Below are 19,500 nucleotides of genomic sequence, written 5' to 3'. Positions count from 1 at the left end.
GAGCCCCCTTCCTCTGAGCAAGTAAGGTTCCCTCCACTTTCCAGTTCATTGTATCAGGCCTAGGAAAGGGGAACAGGAAGGAGGAGATAGAATAAGCTGAGGTCATAACAGCCAGGTGGCCTTCCTGCCAGTTAAGACACTTACTTCTCTGCACCAAGCAAAGACACAGACCTACTAGAGAATAGACTTGAGGATACGGGGTGGGGGAAGGGTAAGCTGTGACAAAGTGAGAGAGTGGCATGGACATATATACACTACCAAACGTAAGGTAGATAGCTAGTGGGAAGAAGCCGCATAGCACAGGGAGATCAGCTCGGTGCTTTGTGACCACCTAGAGGGGTGGGATAGGGAGGGTGGGAGGGAGGGAGACGCAAGAGGGAAGAGATATGGGAACATATGTATATGTATAACTGATTCACTTTGTTATAAAGCAGAAGCTAACACACCATTGTAAAGCAATTATACTCCAATAAAGATGTAAAAAAAAAAAAAAAAAAGCAATCTTGACACATTGGGTCTGGAGATAACAATGTTTCAGAGACTGTGCTCTAGCCTGATAGGCCACCTGTGGTCAAACTCCCTCCTCGATCACAGGAGGTGGCCAGCTGGACCGAACAGGGGAAGCCTGGACCCGGCATTGAACTGGAACTATCAATTAGATGGCCTCTCTTTTCGGTTGGTTATACAGAGCCTTTATGCAGAATTAGGGGTCTGAGCTGAAAGCCAAGCCTACGCCCATCTTTGAGACTTGTATTTGGCCAAAAACATGAATCTTAGCATCTTCCCAAGCCATTTCTGGCACCAAGCCCACGTGGTTCCTGATTCTTCACGTAACTCTGGTTTTCACTCCCTACAGCTGAGGAAACAAAACTGAGAATACTTTGTAACACACAGTCCAAACAAGTAGTCCCAGATATTTCAAGGAATGAAGAGCCAAAGAATCTGCTCCTTACCCGGGCTCGTTACAGGGACCACAGATGCCCGCAACCTGCTCAGCTCCTCACGGCTGAGCTGGGTCACCCTTTCGGAGATGACCTGTTGGATGGTCCCCAGCTGCCGGAAGGTGGGAATGGCCACTGCGAAGTCCGGGATGAGGGAGATGGTCTGCATCTCGGTGATGTCAGCGTTCCCGATGCCGATGCCGATGGGCACGGCTCCTCCCCTCTTCAGGACCACCGAGGGACCTCTCACATCATCCCCAGACCTGCTGGCCGCGAGGACGACCAGGAGCTGGGGGATGCCTTCTGCTATGCGGCTCCCGGCGGAGCCAATCAGGATGTTCCTCAGGACGAAGTCCAGGGCAGCCCCGGTGTTGGGGGTTGGCCCGCCCAGCAGCGTCAGCCCGCGGATAGCACTGACGATGCTCTGCTGGTCCATGTAGGAATTCAGGTAGAACTCGGGCCTGGTCCGGTCGCTGTACTGCACCACAGCTACGCGCACCCGGTCCGCACCCACGTCCAGGCTCTCCACCACTCTCTGGACAAACTCTTTCAACAGCGGGAAGCCGTTCCTGACACCGTCGGAGCCGTCGATCAGAAACACCACATCCTTTTCACCTGAAACTAGAAGGAAGACAGCCTCTGTGACTCACACGGGACACAATAGGGATAATTTCATACCAATCTGTGGTGGACCGAATAACTCCTAAGATATCCAACTCCTAATCCCTGGAATTTATATGGAAGAAAATCTGCAGGTGTGATTAAATTAAGGATTAGAGGCATGGGGAGATTGCCCTGGATTATCCAGGTAGATCCAGTGTAATCAATCTCGTGTCCTTATAAAAGGGAGATAAGAGGATTAGAGTTAGAGGGAGAAGAGGTAAGGTTGGAAACAAGAGGCCAGAGATATGAGAAGATCTGCTTTGAAGATCTGCTGGCTTTGAAGATGGAGGAGGGGGCCATGGATCTGCTGGCTTTGAAGATGGAGGAGGGGGCCGTGGACCAAGGATGCAGGCAGCCCCTAGACACTGGAAAAGATAAGGAAGTGGGTAATCGGCCAGAAACTGCAGAAGGAAAGCAATGCTGACACCTTGATCTTAGCCCAGTAGAACAGGTTTTGGATTTCTGACCACTAAAACTTAAGATAGTAAATTCATTCTGCTTTAAGCCACTAAATTTATCGTAATTTATTAAAGCAGAATTAGGAAACTGATGCACCAATACATACAGATAGCCCTTTTACTTTAGAACTTTTCCACGTTTGAACAGTATTGTTAAGTTTCAACGTTGTCCTCAAGAAGGAATGTTGGGGGCAGGGAGAGAGACATGGTCGGCGGAGTCTGCACAACCGTTAGCACTTTATAGATGAGAGGTTTCAAATGATGTACTGCAAGTCACAGCGGATAAATGGGGGAAAATGTAACCCAGATGTCCAGGTTACAACCCAAAACCCACAGCGAACGTGCTCAAGAGTCAATGTAGAGAAGCTCTAGATGCTCTATTTTCAATCAAAGGGATTATATGTGAAATTAATTACTCTTTTTGCTGCAGTTTTATCACCAAATGCAAAGTGGTTAAGCATGAAGTCATGGTAACAAAGATGAGTACTGAGAAACTTTAATGCAGCATTTATAATGGGAATGTGCCTGCCTCTCTTCATGCTTTATGGTTTTCATGAATGCAGAGAATGAATTATGACACAGTGATACCCACTTAAAATAAGAAATTGGGGAAATATATGAAGATGAAAACCGTGTTAGCTCTAATGTGACCGTGTTATATGGCTTTTATTATATGTATAGTAAAAACTGTGTTTTTTTTTAAAAAAGATTATTTTTAATCACTGATATAGCTAAATTTTACAATGTCCTTAAAAATAATCACCCTGATTCTCCTGTTTTGCCCTAGAGAGCAGTTAGAGAGTCACCTCGGGGAAAGAAAAGCCATATTCCATTGTTCCTGCAGAAATCACCTATCTTTCTTGGAAACCCAAGGAGGGCTTCTACCCGGAGACCAGGAGCCAGCCGCCTACCATCGACTCAAGCATGGGACAACTGGGCTGCAGAAGCAACCAGAAGTTCTATGCCTTACCTGGTGCTGGCGCCCCATTTTGCACCGATTTTAAGAGGTTTACAATCTGTGGTTGAAGGTCTCCAATCTTGGGAAGAGACTCCGCAGCCAGGATAAAGGCAGGGGATGGTACCATCTGCTCCAACTCGGCAGGGTCTGCGTTCTTGGCCTGGAGGATGAAGGGCACCACACCGCTCTGTTTCAGGTTGAGAGCTGGCCCGTCCACACGATCGGATGACCTTCCTGCCACCAGCAGCACCAGGAACTGAAGCACTCCATCCTCGACCCGGCTTCCAGTGGACTTCACAAAGATGTACCTCTGCGCGTAGTCCAGGGCATACCCCAGGTTGAGGGCTTTGCCCGTCTTGATCTTCATTCTCTTCACGAGATTCAGGATCTCGGGCTTGTTCTGGTGCTCATCAAAACGAGACTCCACCCTGACATCGTCACTGTACTGAGCCACCGCAATCCGGGTCCTGTCAGGTTTCACGTCCAGCTCATCAATGACCTTGTAGAGGAAGTCGCGGACGGCAGGGAACTGGCCCACAAGATTGGCTGAGCCATCAAAGAGGAACAGGACGTCTCGCTTGCTCTCTACAACGAAGGAGAGTTAGGACACAGTGAGGGACAAGAACACAACAGGCACCAAACTGACCTGAGCCCAGAACCACCAGCTTTTGGTAATGGGAGTTCACAAAATTCATCTGGTATCACTGCACCGGCAAGGGAAGAGAAAACCCACACCAGGTGCCTTTCAAATGCCCCCTTTCATCTATGTGCAGGATTAGGACAGCTAGATCGGTCTCTGCCCAACCTAACATCATGCTTCCTCAACAAAGCAGGCCAAGGAAAAGCCCAGAGGGTCCTGTTCTTATATCAGGTGGCAACCACTCTAGGAGAACAGACAGTGTTTTCAAATTGTTATAAACAGAACTATTGAAAATATGGTCCTGTTGTTCTTCTGCTTAAAAATTGATCTGTCTCTAGTGACAAAGGCTGATATGGGTTATCCACCTGACACATAGACATGCTCTAATTAGATTCTCTTTTCATTAAATTTGAGCTTATGGGTTAGAACCCAAAATAGTGTCCATTATCGGTCTGTGGGTCAGGATCTCTGTCAGTGATTTCCAATCTGCTGTGATCAGACAACAGAAAACACGGACATAGGGGGCTACGGCATGTCATGTGAACATTATTTTCGGCACACACGGTTCTTAGAACTATTTTGATTATGTTTCAGTGGGATCTATCTTGCTACCCATCTGTGATGTCAGCGACTGGTAGATCTAAGATTCTGTATCTCATCACCCTAGTAATTTGCGTCATCACCATCATCCAGACTTCCTTTGGAAGCCATTTTCCATTTTGCCATCACATAAAGATACAGCCTTCATTGGGTTTATGACAAATAATTTTCTAGATACAGCAGATTTGGAACATAAAAATATCATATCAGGAGCATCCTTTCCATTTTTAAATGCTCCCAATTCATACTCATGTATGAAAGGGAATCCATCTCTCTCTCTTTCTCTGTTTTTCTCCCATTTCCATCTGGATTTGCTCACCAGAATCTTCAGAGGTATTGGGGCAAAAACAATAAATAAGTAAAGCTTCTGAATCAAGAGAGGGACAACCAGGACAGAACGTAAACTGGATTTTCTAGACTTTAGACAGAGCATCTAAGCTTGCTGGTAGAGTGTCTCAAGCCCCCCTTCAGAACCCTTCAACTAAAGAGAGCCCATCATCTTTCTATAGCTTATTGCCACGCTCTGGAGTTCAGATTGGGCCATCTGCCTGCCAAAGTGGTGTCAGGGGGGAAGAGGGATCCCGGAACAGTCAGAGAGCGTTACCTGGCTGGGCGAGTGGCACTTCCTCCACACCTCCACTAACATAAGTGGTTAGGGGCTGAATCAGCTGGTGAGGCAAAGCAGGCAGGGAGCTGAAATCATCCATGAGATACACCAGGCTCGGGTTAAAAGCTATCTGCTCAAGCTCTGCCTTATTAGCCTGGCTAGCGCCCACACAAAAGGTCAGGATGCCTGCGCGTGCTAGGGCGTTGGCAGCTTGCAAATAAGAGTCCTCAGACTGCCCGGCTGTGAACAAGAGCAGGAGTTGCGGCACACGGTCCCGGATCCTGCTGCCGCCAGCTTCGGTGAAGTGGTTGTCATGGACATAGCTTAGGGCTGCGCCCGTGTTCAGGCCCAAACCCCCCTTGAGCTGCAGCTGCCTCAGGTGAGCTAGCAATTCTGACTTGGTCTGGTAGGTGTTTAGAGAGAACTCCGTCACCGGAGTGTCACTAAATTGCACTAAACCGACACGAATATGGTCGCTTCCAACATCAAGGCTGTTAACTACATTCATGACAAAGTCCCGCACGTAAGGGAAATTGGTCTTTCCAACGTTGAACGATCCATCCAAAAGAAAGATGATATCCCTTTTGTTTACGTGAACTGCAGTGGAGCACAGAAAACAAAGTGAGACATACACAACCGCAGAGGGCTTCCTCATGTGTGCCCACAGGCCAGGCACACATGCCAACATGTAGAACACAGAGAACATCAGTGAGGCCAAGCACGTCCATCTCATAAAATATGGCAGAAAGCTGCATATTTTCCTCCAGTGCGGGCTGGTGTTTGTGAGGAGTATTGATAGCCAACATTACGAAACCAAGTTGGCTCACAGAGAGATACAGTGCCAAAAGCTAGAATGTTTACAACCAACAAAAGTGATCAGAATCCTTGAAACAGAACATTCCTTCCCTGGAAATGAATTCTGCAAGGGTGTTGCTCCTTTCTGCATCACTCGGCTTATGACCACGGTCAGAGCCAGGTTTACCTGGGCGAGACTGGGTCCCCCTGGGTTTCCCTCTACACATTTACAGATAAATTTCCACTTACGGATAGATTAGAAGGGTTAGCCCAAGTTAACCTGAGAACATGAGTTCTCTAAGGCTAAAAAAAAATCAACAAAATTAGGCTGTTCTCATCTTGAAATATTCCTAGGGAGGCCCACTTGTCATTCTCTACTGACTCTCCCATAGAAGAGTCACGGCATTGGCAGGCAATAATCCAACCAGTGCCCGTGGGGATTCCTCCTGAGTGAGATCACAGGATCATGGAAACACATTAAAATGCAAAGAGACTCCTTGCTATGCTTGGCTGAGGTTGTGCTCATAAAGAATCGAAAGTACAATTCTCAAATCAGAGTGTTTTCCCCAACACATGCCACCAAATTCTTTCCCATCTCTTCCCTGACGTTTCGCTAAAATTGAAGCCTAACAACTACTTATATCCTATGGTCTGTCAAATTGAACTTTGGCTCTGAAAGTGTGGATTAGAAGTCTTAAGGAAATAAAAGAGAGAGAGAGGATTTTAGAAGACCAGAGAGCTTGAGGAGAAAGCATGCATCCATGCACTGTGGGTCATGCACCAAACATCCTTCCAGTGGTGAAATTTATGAGGCAGAAAAGCTTGTTTCTGTGATATCCATCTTCTTTAAGGACGGTGAATTGCACTGATTCAATTCGTAAGCTCATTGACTGTTATCCTGTCTTTAAAAATAACTGTTCAGTGATAACCGTAATAAATGAGGGGTTTGGAGAACCACTGGGTTTTTATCTGCACAAGCATCCCCTCGCTATGCTTCCCCATTGAAGGAAATCCCTTAAAGAGAGAGGACAGAGGATGAATGCTCAGGTTTGGACCATTTAGAAGTAAACTGTCTACTTGGGAAAGGAAGAGCCAGGCTTCATCTTGGTGGAGGCAGGAGGGGGCTGGACAGGAGTCACCAGTAGAGACAGAACACTAGGACCTCAAGAGGGATCAGAGCAGAGAGGTGATCTCTCGGCCAGAAGCTTCAAAGACAGGTGGTCTCTGGTCCTATAGCCTAAGTCACACGATTCTTATTTTATGACATTTTAAGACATACAGTTGTATCACATGGTGTTTTAAGTCATATTTTTCCCAAGTCAGGGTAAAAGGAAACCCAAAATAAATCTTGTTGGTTGCTATGGTTTCCATCATTTAAAAGGTGTCTCTCAGCTGAACACAAATAAAACTTGGGTTTGCTTTTTCCCCAGAGACTCTGCCTGGAGACAGCCCTCTCACGTGTCTGACACCCTCCCCACCGCACCTTCAGTGGTTCCAGAGAGGGTCCTGAGAGGCGCCAGCAAGCCAGGCAGCACGCCCTGCAAAGGGGCGGCTCGGAACTCGGCAGGAATGAACACCAGGGAGGAATCGAAAGCGATCTCTTCCAGCTCAGCCCGGTCGGCCACCTTGTTCCCGACGGCAAAGGCCATGATGCCGCTTCTCTTCAGCTCCTGGGCAGGCTGCCTGACTTCATCTAAGGACTTACCACCTGTAATCAGCACCAAAAGCTTAGGGACCCCCTCGGCGGCCCGATAACCGGCCGCCTCCGTGAACAGGTTGTTCCGAACAAAGTCCAGAGCAGAGCCTGTGTACGAGGCCGAGCCATCCATGGGCTTCATCTTCCTCACGGCGGTTATGACCTCCCTCTTGGTGGGGTAGGTATTGAAATAAAACTCCGGCCTCACTGTGTCTGCATACTGAGCCACTGCCACTTGGATGTAATCCTGTCCGATCTCCAGCCTCTGGATGACCTTGGCAACGAAGTCGCGGATTGCATTGAAGCTGACCAGTCCCAGTGCAGAAGAGCCATCCACCAGGAAAACTATGTCCCTCTTGTTGATTTCAATGACTGTAGGTAGCAACGTGACAAGGTGAGTAGAATAGCCTTACGCATCACATTCAGTATGACTGTCTACACAGCTAACACCACCCAAGGGGAGTTCCCTTTGCCCTGGCCAATGTCAAGTCCATGGGAGCCCCTGAGGAATTTGTCCTAACACACACATTAGTTATAGCTGCGCTACTTATAGCTTCCCTACGGCTAGCAAGTGGGGCTCCCCAAACCCCCACCCTCTCTTAGTACTTTTTACAAAATAGTTGCACAAAAATCATTGTAGGTTTATTCACCACTTATTTACCCTATTGTCACTAAAAATGTCAGAAAGCTCTTTTCTACCATAAATCCATAGCTTGGGTTTTAGAGGTGAGAACGAAGCCATAGCTCAAATAATTAAAGAAGCAGTCAGTGTCTGCTCGGAGAGCCCTGTGCTTCACAATCCTTATTTCATGAACACCTATTGCCAAGTGCAAAACTTGAAAAAGCATAAGCACCTCTATTCCTTTTGGTACTCTTGTCCCTGCCTTGATTTTTTCAGGCAAGGGAAAAAAAAACACCAATTATTTGGCATCATAAACTTATAAAAAGGAAATCAATGTCAAAACTAGGAAGTGGCCCAGAAGTATTTGCATTTAAGAGAGAGGCATTGTACAGGTCCCACGTCACATGTTAAGGTTATGATAATCCAAAGACAAATCACAAAGCAAAAACACCTTAACAAGATCACTGCCTCCAAGTGACTATGAACTTGTGTCCACCTGCTGTATCGACACCCAGGCAGCACACCTGAGTCTCGGGAACCGAGGCTCATATCGGACCACAGCACCCCATCCAGAAAACGGAGAAGGCTTCCAAGACTCGTAAGATGGTAAATGGTTCAAGCAGAGGCAGGAGTGTTTGCAATTTATTGAATGATCATCTGTATATGAGGAGGCCTCATTACCCCCTGCAGTCAGATGGATGGCACGTAACACTTTAGCTCACTTGATGTTTGATTATATTGACAGCACTGGTCCAAATTCTCCTCTTTAAGAGAAAACATGTTAATGTACCATAGATACAAAGCATTCAGGGACAGGCGCGTGGGGACCACTGCTTTGGCATTGAGTCGTGGTGTAAACAGTGAATTCCAAGTCCTCCAACTCTCCATCGAAGCCTGCAGACACGTGGATTCTCCCTACCCGGGGGGGGTGCTGAGAGACCCTGAGAGCCACACCCCCTGCTTCCTCCCTCTCCCTCTCTCCATATACGCCTAAAAGCCATATACACAGCTGTGCAGCTAACCACATGTGTGCTTTCTAGACACATACAAGGAGAGCGAGCTCACCCGGAAACACCCACCCTCACAACGCGCCTTCCATACCGTGGATGTAGGAGTTGAAACGATAAATGCAGAGCTTCCTGAATTCAATAAGGTGCATGCAACACATGGGTAGATGGAGAGGAAGGCAGATCCCTTTCACCCCCCGGTCTCTGGGCTGACTCACCCCCACCCCGTCTCCTCCCTCCCCCTCCAGTAAGAGTTCTCCTCTTCCTGCTGCGAGATGGCAACAGAGCCGTCTCCCCTCTTTCACACGGTTCTGCTGGGGCTGGGTGTGAACCCCCATTACCGTGGTGACCCTGAAGGTCCTGTAACCAGTCGACTGTAGCCCTCACCTCCCTATTGACCCACAGGATGCCAAGCCCCCTGCAAGCTCAGGACCGGTGGCAGAGTCCTCGCTCTCCCACGCTCCTGTTCCCAAGCAAAATCTCTTCCAGCAAACGTCCAGCCCCCATCGCCCTTCCTCGCTGCTGTCTTCCTCTGCACCCTCCTCTTAGGGTGACTCAAGGCTACTCCTAGGTGATTCTTCTCAGTGACTTGGGGACCCTGACCTCCAATAAAGCAGGTCCTCCTGTTCCCCCCAGCTTCACTGAAAAAGAAGCCACTGGAGGACTTCACCCAAGCTGGTGATGCGTGCGCCCTAACCCAGAGGCTTCTCCAGGCTTCCAGGCATCAGTGAGCTCCGGGCCCACCTCCCCCTGACAGTCCTGGGTGCGGCCAGGTTCCCTCGTGCTGCACGACTGACCGCCACACCTGGCACCTTGTTCCTTCTGCTTCTGTCCTGCAGCTCCTCGCAGCAGCCTTCCCTGGCCACTTGACCTACAGCTCTCTTTCCCCGTTCTCTCCATGACAGCCCCCTTTAGTGCCCTCATCTGTCACACTCTGGGAGCAGTTTTCTGGTCGTTGGTTTACGTTTTCGTGATCTATCTCCCCATTATACTGCAACGAGCCAGCGGCCACATCAGTCTGGGTCCCCAGTGCCTGGCCTGGTGTCCAGCACATACCTGATAGCTAAGAATATCTGTTGAATATTTACAGATGAAGCACAAAGATTAAAGACGGTTTTGTAAGTGAGTAGTGAAAGTCAGCTAGGGAAAGCTGAAATAAGGGCCTGGACTGCCATACCTAAAAATGAACTTGAAACTTCTCCTGGAACAGAAATATCCTTTCATCCTCTGTCATCAATTCAAAAAACTGGAGCCCAGAAAGTCTGTGTGGGCTGCCCAGGATCACACAGCTCGTTAACATAAGACCTAGGACCAAAGGCCTGCTCTTCAGACAGCAGCCATGGCGCTCCCTGAGTGTTTACAAAACCTATGGAAGTCATTCTTTTGTTTCCAAAAGCATGCAAGCCCAGAGAAACTTTAATATTGATAGATTGTATTCCAATCAGAGGGCAGTCTGGAAATATCAAGAGAATTTTCTGGATGTAATTTTGCATCAATTCTTAATTTACCCCACCCAGCAATATGCCTAAAACCATTAGTAATAAAATCCCTGACGGATGGGTGAGATCACCAGGGATGTAACCTGGTCCACCTGGATCTGCCAGATTTTTACCTGCCACAGCATCAAGCACCACTGGGTTCTTACTGAAATTTTTAAATACACGTCCCACCTCCCATGTCCGTGAAATGTATTTTCTTATGTGACTTGATCAGCTTTATATGTTTTTTTAAAATGACTCCAGTCGGGCTCTTTTGCCAAAGGCCTCCCATCTGAGTGTATAATCTCTCCGTCAACAGAGCTACTCTACAACTCAGTAAACACAGGAAAAACGGTTTTCATAAACATCCCTCCAAGCGAGTGCTTTGTTATTTCTTACCTCCAGAAATGCCACTCCTGCTATGCATCACAAAACTGATTTTGGGGAGACAGTTCTCACATGTCAGCACACTCTAACGGGCTGACTTTTAGAGCTCAATGCCATCATCCTGGAGTAACTGTCTCAGAACCATAATGATCCCCAGAGATCCATTTTTAGGATGACTGCATTATAAGTAGACCATACGACGATGTTTAATAACCAACGTAACAGGTTTGTCGAATTAGCCCTAAAAAGCACACTTTCTTGACAACTCATGCTCTAAAAAGAACTTTCCACTCAATCACAGATCTCTGGTTTTTTTGGAACACTGCAACCGTCACAGACACCACATCCAAGAACTAGCTCATCGTGGAAGGACTCGGCTGTGGGTACTTACAGGTTCTCCCGAGGCGAATCATTCTGCAAGGTGCCCACCTGACTTCTACAAAAACACACACAGACAGCCCACTACCACACAGATGGTGAGAAAAGCATACGTACCTTGGGTGACAATGGTTGGCGGTTGCAAGACAATGTGCCTTTGGGCCACGCCAACAATGTACGGCAGTAATTGCTCCTGGACGAGCCCAAAGCTACGGAATTCCGGGACAGTAAACACCAAGTTGTCATTGGTAGCTATGTGCTGAAGCTCTGCCTTGGAGGCGGCCTGGGCTCCGAGGCCAAACGCGAAAATGCTAGCCTGCTTCAGTGCTATGACCGTGTCTCGGATTTCATCACTAGAAGGCCCAGCACTTATGAGGACCAGCACCTGGGGAACCCCTTCCTCCACTCGGCTGCCCCCTGCCCGGGTGAAGTGATTCTCCAGCACAAAATCAAGGGCCAGGCCGACATTGGCCAACTCCCCACCGATGAACCCCAGGGCTTTCACTGCGTCCAGAACCTGAGCCTTGGTGGAATAGCTGTTTAAGGAGAACAGCGTTCTGGGCTCATCGCTATACTGGACCACCCCCACTTGGATCTGCTGAGTTCCAACTGAGAGGCTCTCAAGGAGATTTACAAGGAAGTCGCGAATGACTGCAAAATTGACACTTCCGGTGTTGTTTGATCCATCAATTAGGAAAATAATGTCAGCAGAGTCTTGTGCTTTAAAAGAGAGAAATGCAAAAAATGTGAAAGCATTAGAACAAGTGACCACATGCATCGTTCAGTGTTCTGACATGTTTCTTGGGAAACCAATAAGAAACACGAAATATGGACAAACAAAACACACGTTGATTAAGGAATGTGAAATTCTCTTTTAGCTCTGCATTCTGAATGGATAAGAGGCAACTTCTTAACATCATTTCTTAACAGAAATGATGGTGTTTAGTAGGGCATTTGATATCAAATTTTCTTCTGTGCCATCTTTGTAGTCAAATTTCAACACATATTCAATTTCTGGGTATATTCTGAAATTTTCGACTAAATTTGGAGGGAACTGTAGCTGCATGGAATTATGCATTACCATACCTACAGGAGAAAGTAAAGGAGTATATTAACAAAGGTCCAAAGATGGTTTCTAATTTGAGGACATTTCTCGTATAATCCTCAAGTCATTATAAGAATTTTCTTTGTCCAAATGCACAGCACAAAACAGCATCCCAGATTTAGGGTTTGGTGATTCATCATCCCAGTATGTTAAACACTTGATTCCTTGAGCAACTGTTGTTCCTTCTTTTTTACTTTAAAAACCAAAGTGGCTGTGTATCTACCACTTTGGGAATATGAAAAGAAGAACTCAAACAACATTTACAGTTTTGATTCAAAAGTGCTCTGATACATTTTGGTTTGATTTTCGTTTCTCAAATGACGTTTAGTTGCGTGAAACTCAAATGCAAGTCTGGGATTCAGCTAAATGTTCTCTTCATTTATTTTTGCCATTGCCTCTATATTCAGTCACATAATGCAGAACGATGTTAAGCAGAGTGATATGAAACCAGTCATGACATAATTATCCAACCTTATTTTTATGACATCGTAGACCGAGTGCCTGGCAAGCCCATGGGCATCTAGTAAACCCTGAATCAGAATTAGCTCCAGAGTTATACAAATGGACATAAAAAGGCTGACCAAGATCTCTTTGCTCCCCACAATGGCAAACATGACACTTCCATTCTGTTACTGAGAATGGGGGTTTCACGGAAGCACTGAGCAAGGAATAGCAATCAATAAACTATGAACCTGGGTGGAATATTTCAAAGGCTCATCTGCTAGAATGTTTAAATCTGGCTGAGTTAAATGATATGGAAAGTAAAATTATTCTAGCAAATATATTTTAATAACCTAAGTATATGTTAGGAATAGGAAGAGATTTTATGTGAGCATATATGGTATTTATATTCTGGATTTTAGGAAGCTATGTTTGGAGTATAATTGTAATATTATATGTACAATCATTCATTCTGATATTTTTAATGACAGTGAACATTTTATACATAAAATTAATTTTTCCTGGTACCAACAAAATTGCTTTTATTTCCACAATGGAAACAGGATACACATCTTGTCTCATGGAATTAAGGAATTTTGCTATAGTGAAATGATGTTCTTACCCAAGCTCTCCCCTTGGGGAATCTCAGCCAAGGATGGTTGCAGTTGGGATTACTGGAATCAGAACTGCTCTCTTTCTCCCCTTACGTACGTGAAACCCCTAACAGCAATTTTGTAGAGGGATTCCTTTCATAGGGAAAGATACTAATGTGAAAATATCTTGTAAGGTTTTATAAGATATTAACTTAGCATTTGCTAAGAATTGCAAAGCATTTGCTACTCTTTAACCAAACCGTAAGGTTCCTGAAGGATCTTATGGGATGGTGCGGTATCAGCAGTGTGAATTATGTTGCAAGCCATAGAAATAGCCCACATGGTGCCGGGAGCTCCAGGTTCAGCAAACCATACCACAAAATTCCTCAACACTTCCCAGGCCTAAACCAATGACCCTGAGGGACAAAGGAAGATTTGCCCCTTACTCAGCAAACCGAGACCTTTAAAGGAAGGACTAACTCTGAACCTAAGATCAATAAAAGAAGAACAATCCCTAAATCACAGATGACTCATTCCTTATTAATTTATTACTTACTTTTTGATTGCGGTTCACAATAGAATAAATAAAATAAACAAACACTGAGGGAAAACCCTTGATTATTGCTCTCCTAAAAAGCTGAACCACAGCAGGTCATAGAAAAATGTTGGATAATTTGTCATCACTGAAAAAACCACGTTGTCCTCTTATGCACACAATGATGGGACACACAAGGGCATGCTGTTATCCAGGAGAGCCGAAGCCTCAGACAGACACAAGAGAGACCGGTTCCTGTGTACAGCAAGGCATACCAGGGATCGATATTAGCTCTAAGAGGAATCAGATCTTTCTAAAATTCAAAATGTGAAGTTGTCTGGTTTTCTGCTTTTATGGCTCATGTATCACACCATCTGCGGCAATTTCTATGGAAAAGTTTCGAAACATCCATGGAAAAATCATAGGTTCCTTCAACATCGTTGGAAACACTACTTTCCTGAGCACACTGGTGTGGGCACAATGCTTTCCTTAGCTCATGGGATGCTTCCTTTTTCCAAGCAGGATTTAAAAGATCACATTTGTATTTCCTATGCAAACACAAAACTGCAGATAGGTTTTGCGAGTTTTCTAAATCTTTGTATTTTGCAAAGAAAAGAAAGCTCATCCTCACGGATATATAGGTCACCTTTAGCTCTTGCTTTAGTAAAGCTTTTGTATTTTATATCCATTGATAAAAGGGATTTAAAAAAGCACAACTTTCAGTGATTACTTGAGTACAGTTCATTTAGAACAGCGCCATCATATATATATTCATGGGGAAAAGTTACCTACCTAGTGGGCAGGAAATGGAAAGAAATGGCCCTAACTTATTAGCAATCTCCATAATGCCTTCCTGACTACCTTTCCCAAAAACTATAAGCAGAGAATTTTTATTATTATTATTTTATTTTTTTTGCTGTGGAACATGCAGTGGGACATGATACTGGCAGAATTGCAGAGTGAAGTTAATTAGAAAAGACAACATAAATGGATTAATATCCCACCCCGGTGCTGCTAGCGGCTTGGACACTAGAAGACAGAGATGCTTTCTTGGCATAAAAACAAAGGTTTTGTCATTTGTGTGGAAACAGACTATGTTGACAGGCTCATTTAGCATTCATATGGTAATCTAATCATTTGTCCATTTATATAACAGTTAAACATAATGGCAAACTCGTCCACCCTTTTTCCTGAATTGGCCAAAACACCAATAAAGAGAAGATGTTCCATTTCTCTCCTGATCCCTTTCATTGTTTTTGACATGGATGAGTTATTATCCCTATATTCAGAAAGGCAATGATTAGTGAATTATTGATGCTGAGAACATTGTAGCAAGTGGAAAAGGTCATTAGAGCTGCCGTCTTGTAACCTCCTTGTAACCTGCAGTGCTTGGTTTGGGGTGCTCTCAGTGTTCACCTTCTTTTCCTGTAAGCTGGCAGGATCGACACTAGCGTCATAATGCAGAGGTGAGACACATCATTTGAAGTAGGGAATGCTATTCAGGTTTAATGCAAATAATCCAGACTGTGCCTCACCCCTCTCTTAGAAGTAGACCCACTGGTAGGGTCATGAGCCCTCCCACCCCTATCAAAGCTGAAATCACGGATAACCATTGGGGAAACCATTTTTATCTCCTAAAACACCTCGGGGTTGGTTAGTTCTGTAACCCTTCTCTTAACCACGATCTGCCTGCCCGGCTCCTATCTAATGACATCTACCCATCTTGCTCCCCACTCCTTGTTTTCGGAATCTCTCTTATGAAAAACTGATGTCTAGTACTATTTGCCTAAAAACACCTTTATTCTGGTGATAATCCAGAAAGCCTTTCTCTGGACTCCTCCTCAACTGCCTCTAGGTCCCTTCTGCCTCATCCTGGCCCCTGCTCCTCTGGCTTTCCAGAAGTCTCCCAGCCCCTTCCGGCTCTCACCTGCTTCCCCGCCCAGCCAGGTCCCCAGGGCGGGCTATTTCAGGAATTTACTAGCTACTGTCTTAGCAATGATAAATTTCCTTCCCAAGAAGATCTTCTTGTCCCTCTATCATCCCGTCTTTGCAAGCTCCAACCTGGTAGCTTTTTTCTTCCTAGAGTGCCTGAGATACCTTCAGAACACCAGGGAGCCACGCTCATGGACAAGACCCCAGGCTGTGGTCTCTGATGACAACTGAACATCACTGCAAGTCAGCCGTTTCTTCTTGATCCTTTTTTGTGGTCCTTTCCTCCTAGCCCTGTTGCAGCTATTCAAAAATAACTTCGATTCCTCCAAGCTCCCAAGCACCACTGCTTCTCTCCCTCTGTCATCTTCTCTTATTGGATGACTGATGCCAACTCAACCTGAACACTCTCAACGTCTCCCCTTTCCACCTCAGTATCTTAGAAATATGATACCTTTCTCCTCCTTTCCCTTCATCTTGTGGGACACACGTCTCTCCTTCTGGAGCTCATCTCTCCCTTGAGCTCTCCCACCCTAGCTCTCTGCCCATTCTCCTAGAATTCTCTGCTACCCACTGTCAGTTGGCGACATGGACTCATTTTGGGGCACAGGGAGTTCCCTCTGTCCTGCTCGTCCCTGATGAGGAAGCCTAGCTCTGGTCAGAATTGCTGTGATGCAATACATTTGAAATTTACCTGTGGAATTCCTTCCCTATCAGTCTTTAGGCACTTAGCACTGGCAAGAGAGCTAAGAGGTGTGACTGGTTAAGTGACTTGCCGGACAATTAGTTCCATGCACATCACCATGCATGAACACACCCATGTAAAGTCGCTGCATCATCAATACTTCCAGAGTGGCACTGGTGAGGACCACTGGAATCTCAGAAGCATCTCTCTGGGCACAGCCATGGTGACAGCATGGAGGAGAAGTGGGAAAACCCACTCCAGAGCCAACATGTAAGGGCCTCCAGCTCTAAAACTCAATTTCTGCAAAATAGATTTGGACTGGATCATCTCTAAGGCCTCTCACAATTCTAATTCCATCAAATCTCTGAAATAAATCCCATTGAGTCAAAGAGATGTGTTCTGCGTGTTGCTTCACTGGACCCAAAGTGGACCCCCTCCCCTTCCCCCTCCACTCAAGCTCTTTCAGACAGACACGGAGATTTCTTTAAAGGAAACAGGCTCTCTATCCCAGGAACAATGAAGGGATTTTTGTTAGATACCTGCCCAGCCACGCTGAGTCTGTCTTGTCCAAGGAAGGTAGAAGCAACCTCTTGTGGGGTCATAATATCAGGATGTGCTTTTTTAGAGTTAGAATATTAATTGTCTCAAAAGCAAAGAATTCCTCTTGAAGGTAGATGAATTGCTCTGTTTTGGAAGGAGACTACAGAGACTATTCAAACCTTTGTTTTTAGACCTGTGAACAGGCATCTCTTCCCTAATCCGCCCACCATCTTTTAGCCGTAATATTGCCTTAATGCCAGCGGTTGCCAAGCTTATCTCCAAAGAAGAGCGAGGCAGGCAGCAGCTTGGCGATGTTGCCATTACCTGTGATGTCTTTAAGGGTCTCTGTGCCTCCAGCCCTTTCTGGAGTCATGGATGAATGCACACAGGCCACTAAGTTTCCTACTATGTCATGAAGTGAGGTAAAATTCTCTAGGTTGAAAATATGCATATTGAGCGGTTCACTTGCTGTTTCTTTTAACGCTCCTTCATCTGCATCCTCAACTCCAATTGCAAACACGTTAACATCAGCAGATTTAAGTTCCGCTGAAGGCAGAGCAAGGGCATCCTTCGAGTGTCCATCAGTTAACATTACGATAACCTGAGGGACTCCATCACTGGCCCGGCTTCCGGCGGCCTCAGTGAGGTGATTTTGCATTACGTATTCTAATCCTTTTCCAGTCTGATTGCTTCCCCCAGTATAAGACATGTTGGAAACATGGGAGAGGACTTCTTGTTTAGAACGATACGTATTTAACAGGAACTCGGTATCTGGGCTGCCGTTGAACCAGACCAGAGCAAAACGGAAATCGTTTTCTCCCACAGCTAAAGATTTTATAACATCATACAGAAACTCTTGAACAAGTTGGAAATGTTCCTTTCCAATGCTCCAAGAGGAATCCACTAGAAATATTATATCGGCAGCAGCACCATTTTTGACATCTTTAAAAAAAGACATTGGTTTAGATGTTTCTCCTGTTCAAGAAATGACTTCCCATCAGTGCAAAGCCTTCCTCAACTCATTCAGTTTCCACTCTGCTGTTACTAAATAATTTACACCTCATGTGTGAAACAGGCGGGGACGCTGACTTACCTGGGAAACAGGGACCTGGACACATGGACCCAACAGCTGCCGGTGCCCAGTCATTGACCCAAGTTCCATATGCAATGACTGCCATACATGGACCAGTAGCAGGTTCCACAATGGGGAAAAACATTCCCCGGCATGTCCTTTAACTAACTAGATGATTCTTTGTGGTAGTTTGAACCCCAAGACCCACCTGCTCAGGTGGGAAGGATATCCTATCACAGGTAACCAAGCATCATCTTAGAAATTCCTTCCTCAGCTTTGGGTCTGAAACTGGGCCCTGACAAGATAGAATACTGAAATCTACTACAGTTTTACCTCCCATGCTTTGGGTAATTTGCCAGAAAAATAAGTATTATAAATACATCTTAAGAAGACTTGTATAACTGTAGGGAAGGGCAAAGTCTCATTGTTTTCAGACTTTTTAGCATGAAGAAAGGTACCCTAACTCATCACTACATCTTCAGAGCCATCTAAGCCCTCTTAGATGCTGAACAGTATTCATCTCTTTCAAAGATGAATCCAGTTCTCTCTTAAAAGTAGGAGCAAGAGGCTCCAGGTGCCAGGCTGTGGGTGGCTGGGAAGTACCCTTCTGCACTGGGCCAGGCTGGCTGTGCACAGCAGGCCCCTGGACTCTACTCACCTGGGGCTGACCCGATGCCCCAAGCCATGCTCCCCTGGCATTGAGGTGGTCCTCACCAGGCCGCCATCTAAGAACTACCAGGTCCGGAGGGAGAATCCCCATCAGAAGCTCAGCTCTCCAAGCAAAGGAGAGGGACCCAAGTCAATCCTTCCCAGCTCATAATACACGAACCATTTCTCATTTTTCTAAAACTCTGCAAGCAAGTTCTTAATAGAATTAGTTGGGATCCATTTTTAAGTAGTTTGGGGAAACTGATATTTAAAGATTTGATGGTTCTAGATGAAAAATGTCTTTTCCTGTCCAGAGTGAGAAAGAAATGGCGACATTTGTGTTTGTTTTTGTTGTTTTTTCAGGGAAAATAATTTTTTGCTCTCAACCATTGTCTTCCCTGGGTTTTATGTGCTCAGACATCAACCAGTGCCAGAAATGTGGAAAAGCTCTTCAGATGGTAAAACATTCTCGACACAAACTTTCTGCTCACACCCAAGGTAAAAACAAACCACTTGCCAACCACCGCCAAGATATCAAACTCAAGTTTCAGTAAAAAGAACCTCTCTCTCACTGGATAAAGAAGAGCAAAAAGTCTGTAAAATAAATGAACATCCTGTAGTCAATGGCTTGGCTATCTCTTCAAAGCTTATCTAAGCTCTATATTCAGTACATGATGCCTAAGATCTAAAATCAGAGAATACTGTTCCTTTTAATGAAATGA

The 19,500-nt window shown here is 45.6% G+C and overlaps 1 protein-coding gene across 4 annotated transcripts in view; it reads right to left on the bottom strand.

Moving 5' to 3' along the window:
- Window positions 1–19,500, bottom strand: part of COL6A3 (collagen type VI alpha 3 chain) — an 86,214-nt gene that overhangs the window by 50,112 nt on the left and 16,602 nt on the right. The window contains exons 2-7 of one of the 4 annotated variants that reach the window (XM_029225245.1): window positions 17,383–18,000; window positions 11,348–11,950; window positions 7,146–7,730; window positions 4,865–5,464; window positions 3,033–3,605; window positions 954–1,562 (exon numbers count right to left, since the gene is read on the bottom strand). In XM_029225245.1, coding sequence (XP_029081078.1) covers window positions 954–1,562; window positions 3,033–3,605; window positions 4,865–5,464; window positions 7,146–7,730; window positions 11,348–11,950; window positions 17,383–18,000 — 3,588 coding nt within the window. The remainder of the gene's footprint in view (window positions 1–953; window positions 1,563–3,032; window positions 3,606–4,864; window positions 5,465–7,145; window positions 7,731–11,347; window positions 11,951–17,382; window positions 18,001–19,500) is intronic. The other 3 variants (XM_029225242.1, XM_029225243.1, XM_029225244.1) reach the window with 3 other exon arrangements.

The sequence above is a fragment of the Monodon monoceros genome, unplaced genomic scaffold, assembly GCF_005190385.1.
Source record: "Monodon monoceros isolate NGI ecotype Baffin Bay Population unplaced genomic scaffold, NGI_Narwhal_1 Super_Scaffold_16, whole genome shotgun sequence".
Lineage (NCBI taxonomy): Eukaryota > Metazoa > Chordata > Mammalia > Artiodactyla > Monodontidae > Monodon > Monodon monoceros.
This window is presented reverse-complemented; position numbering and strand designations above follow the sequence as displayed.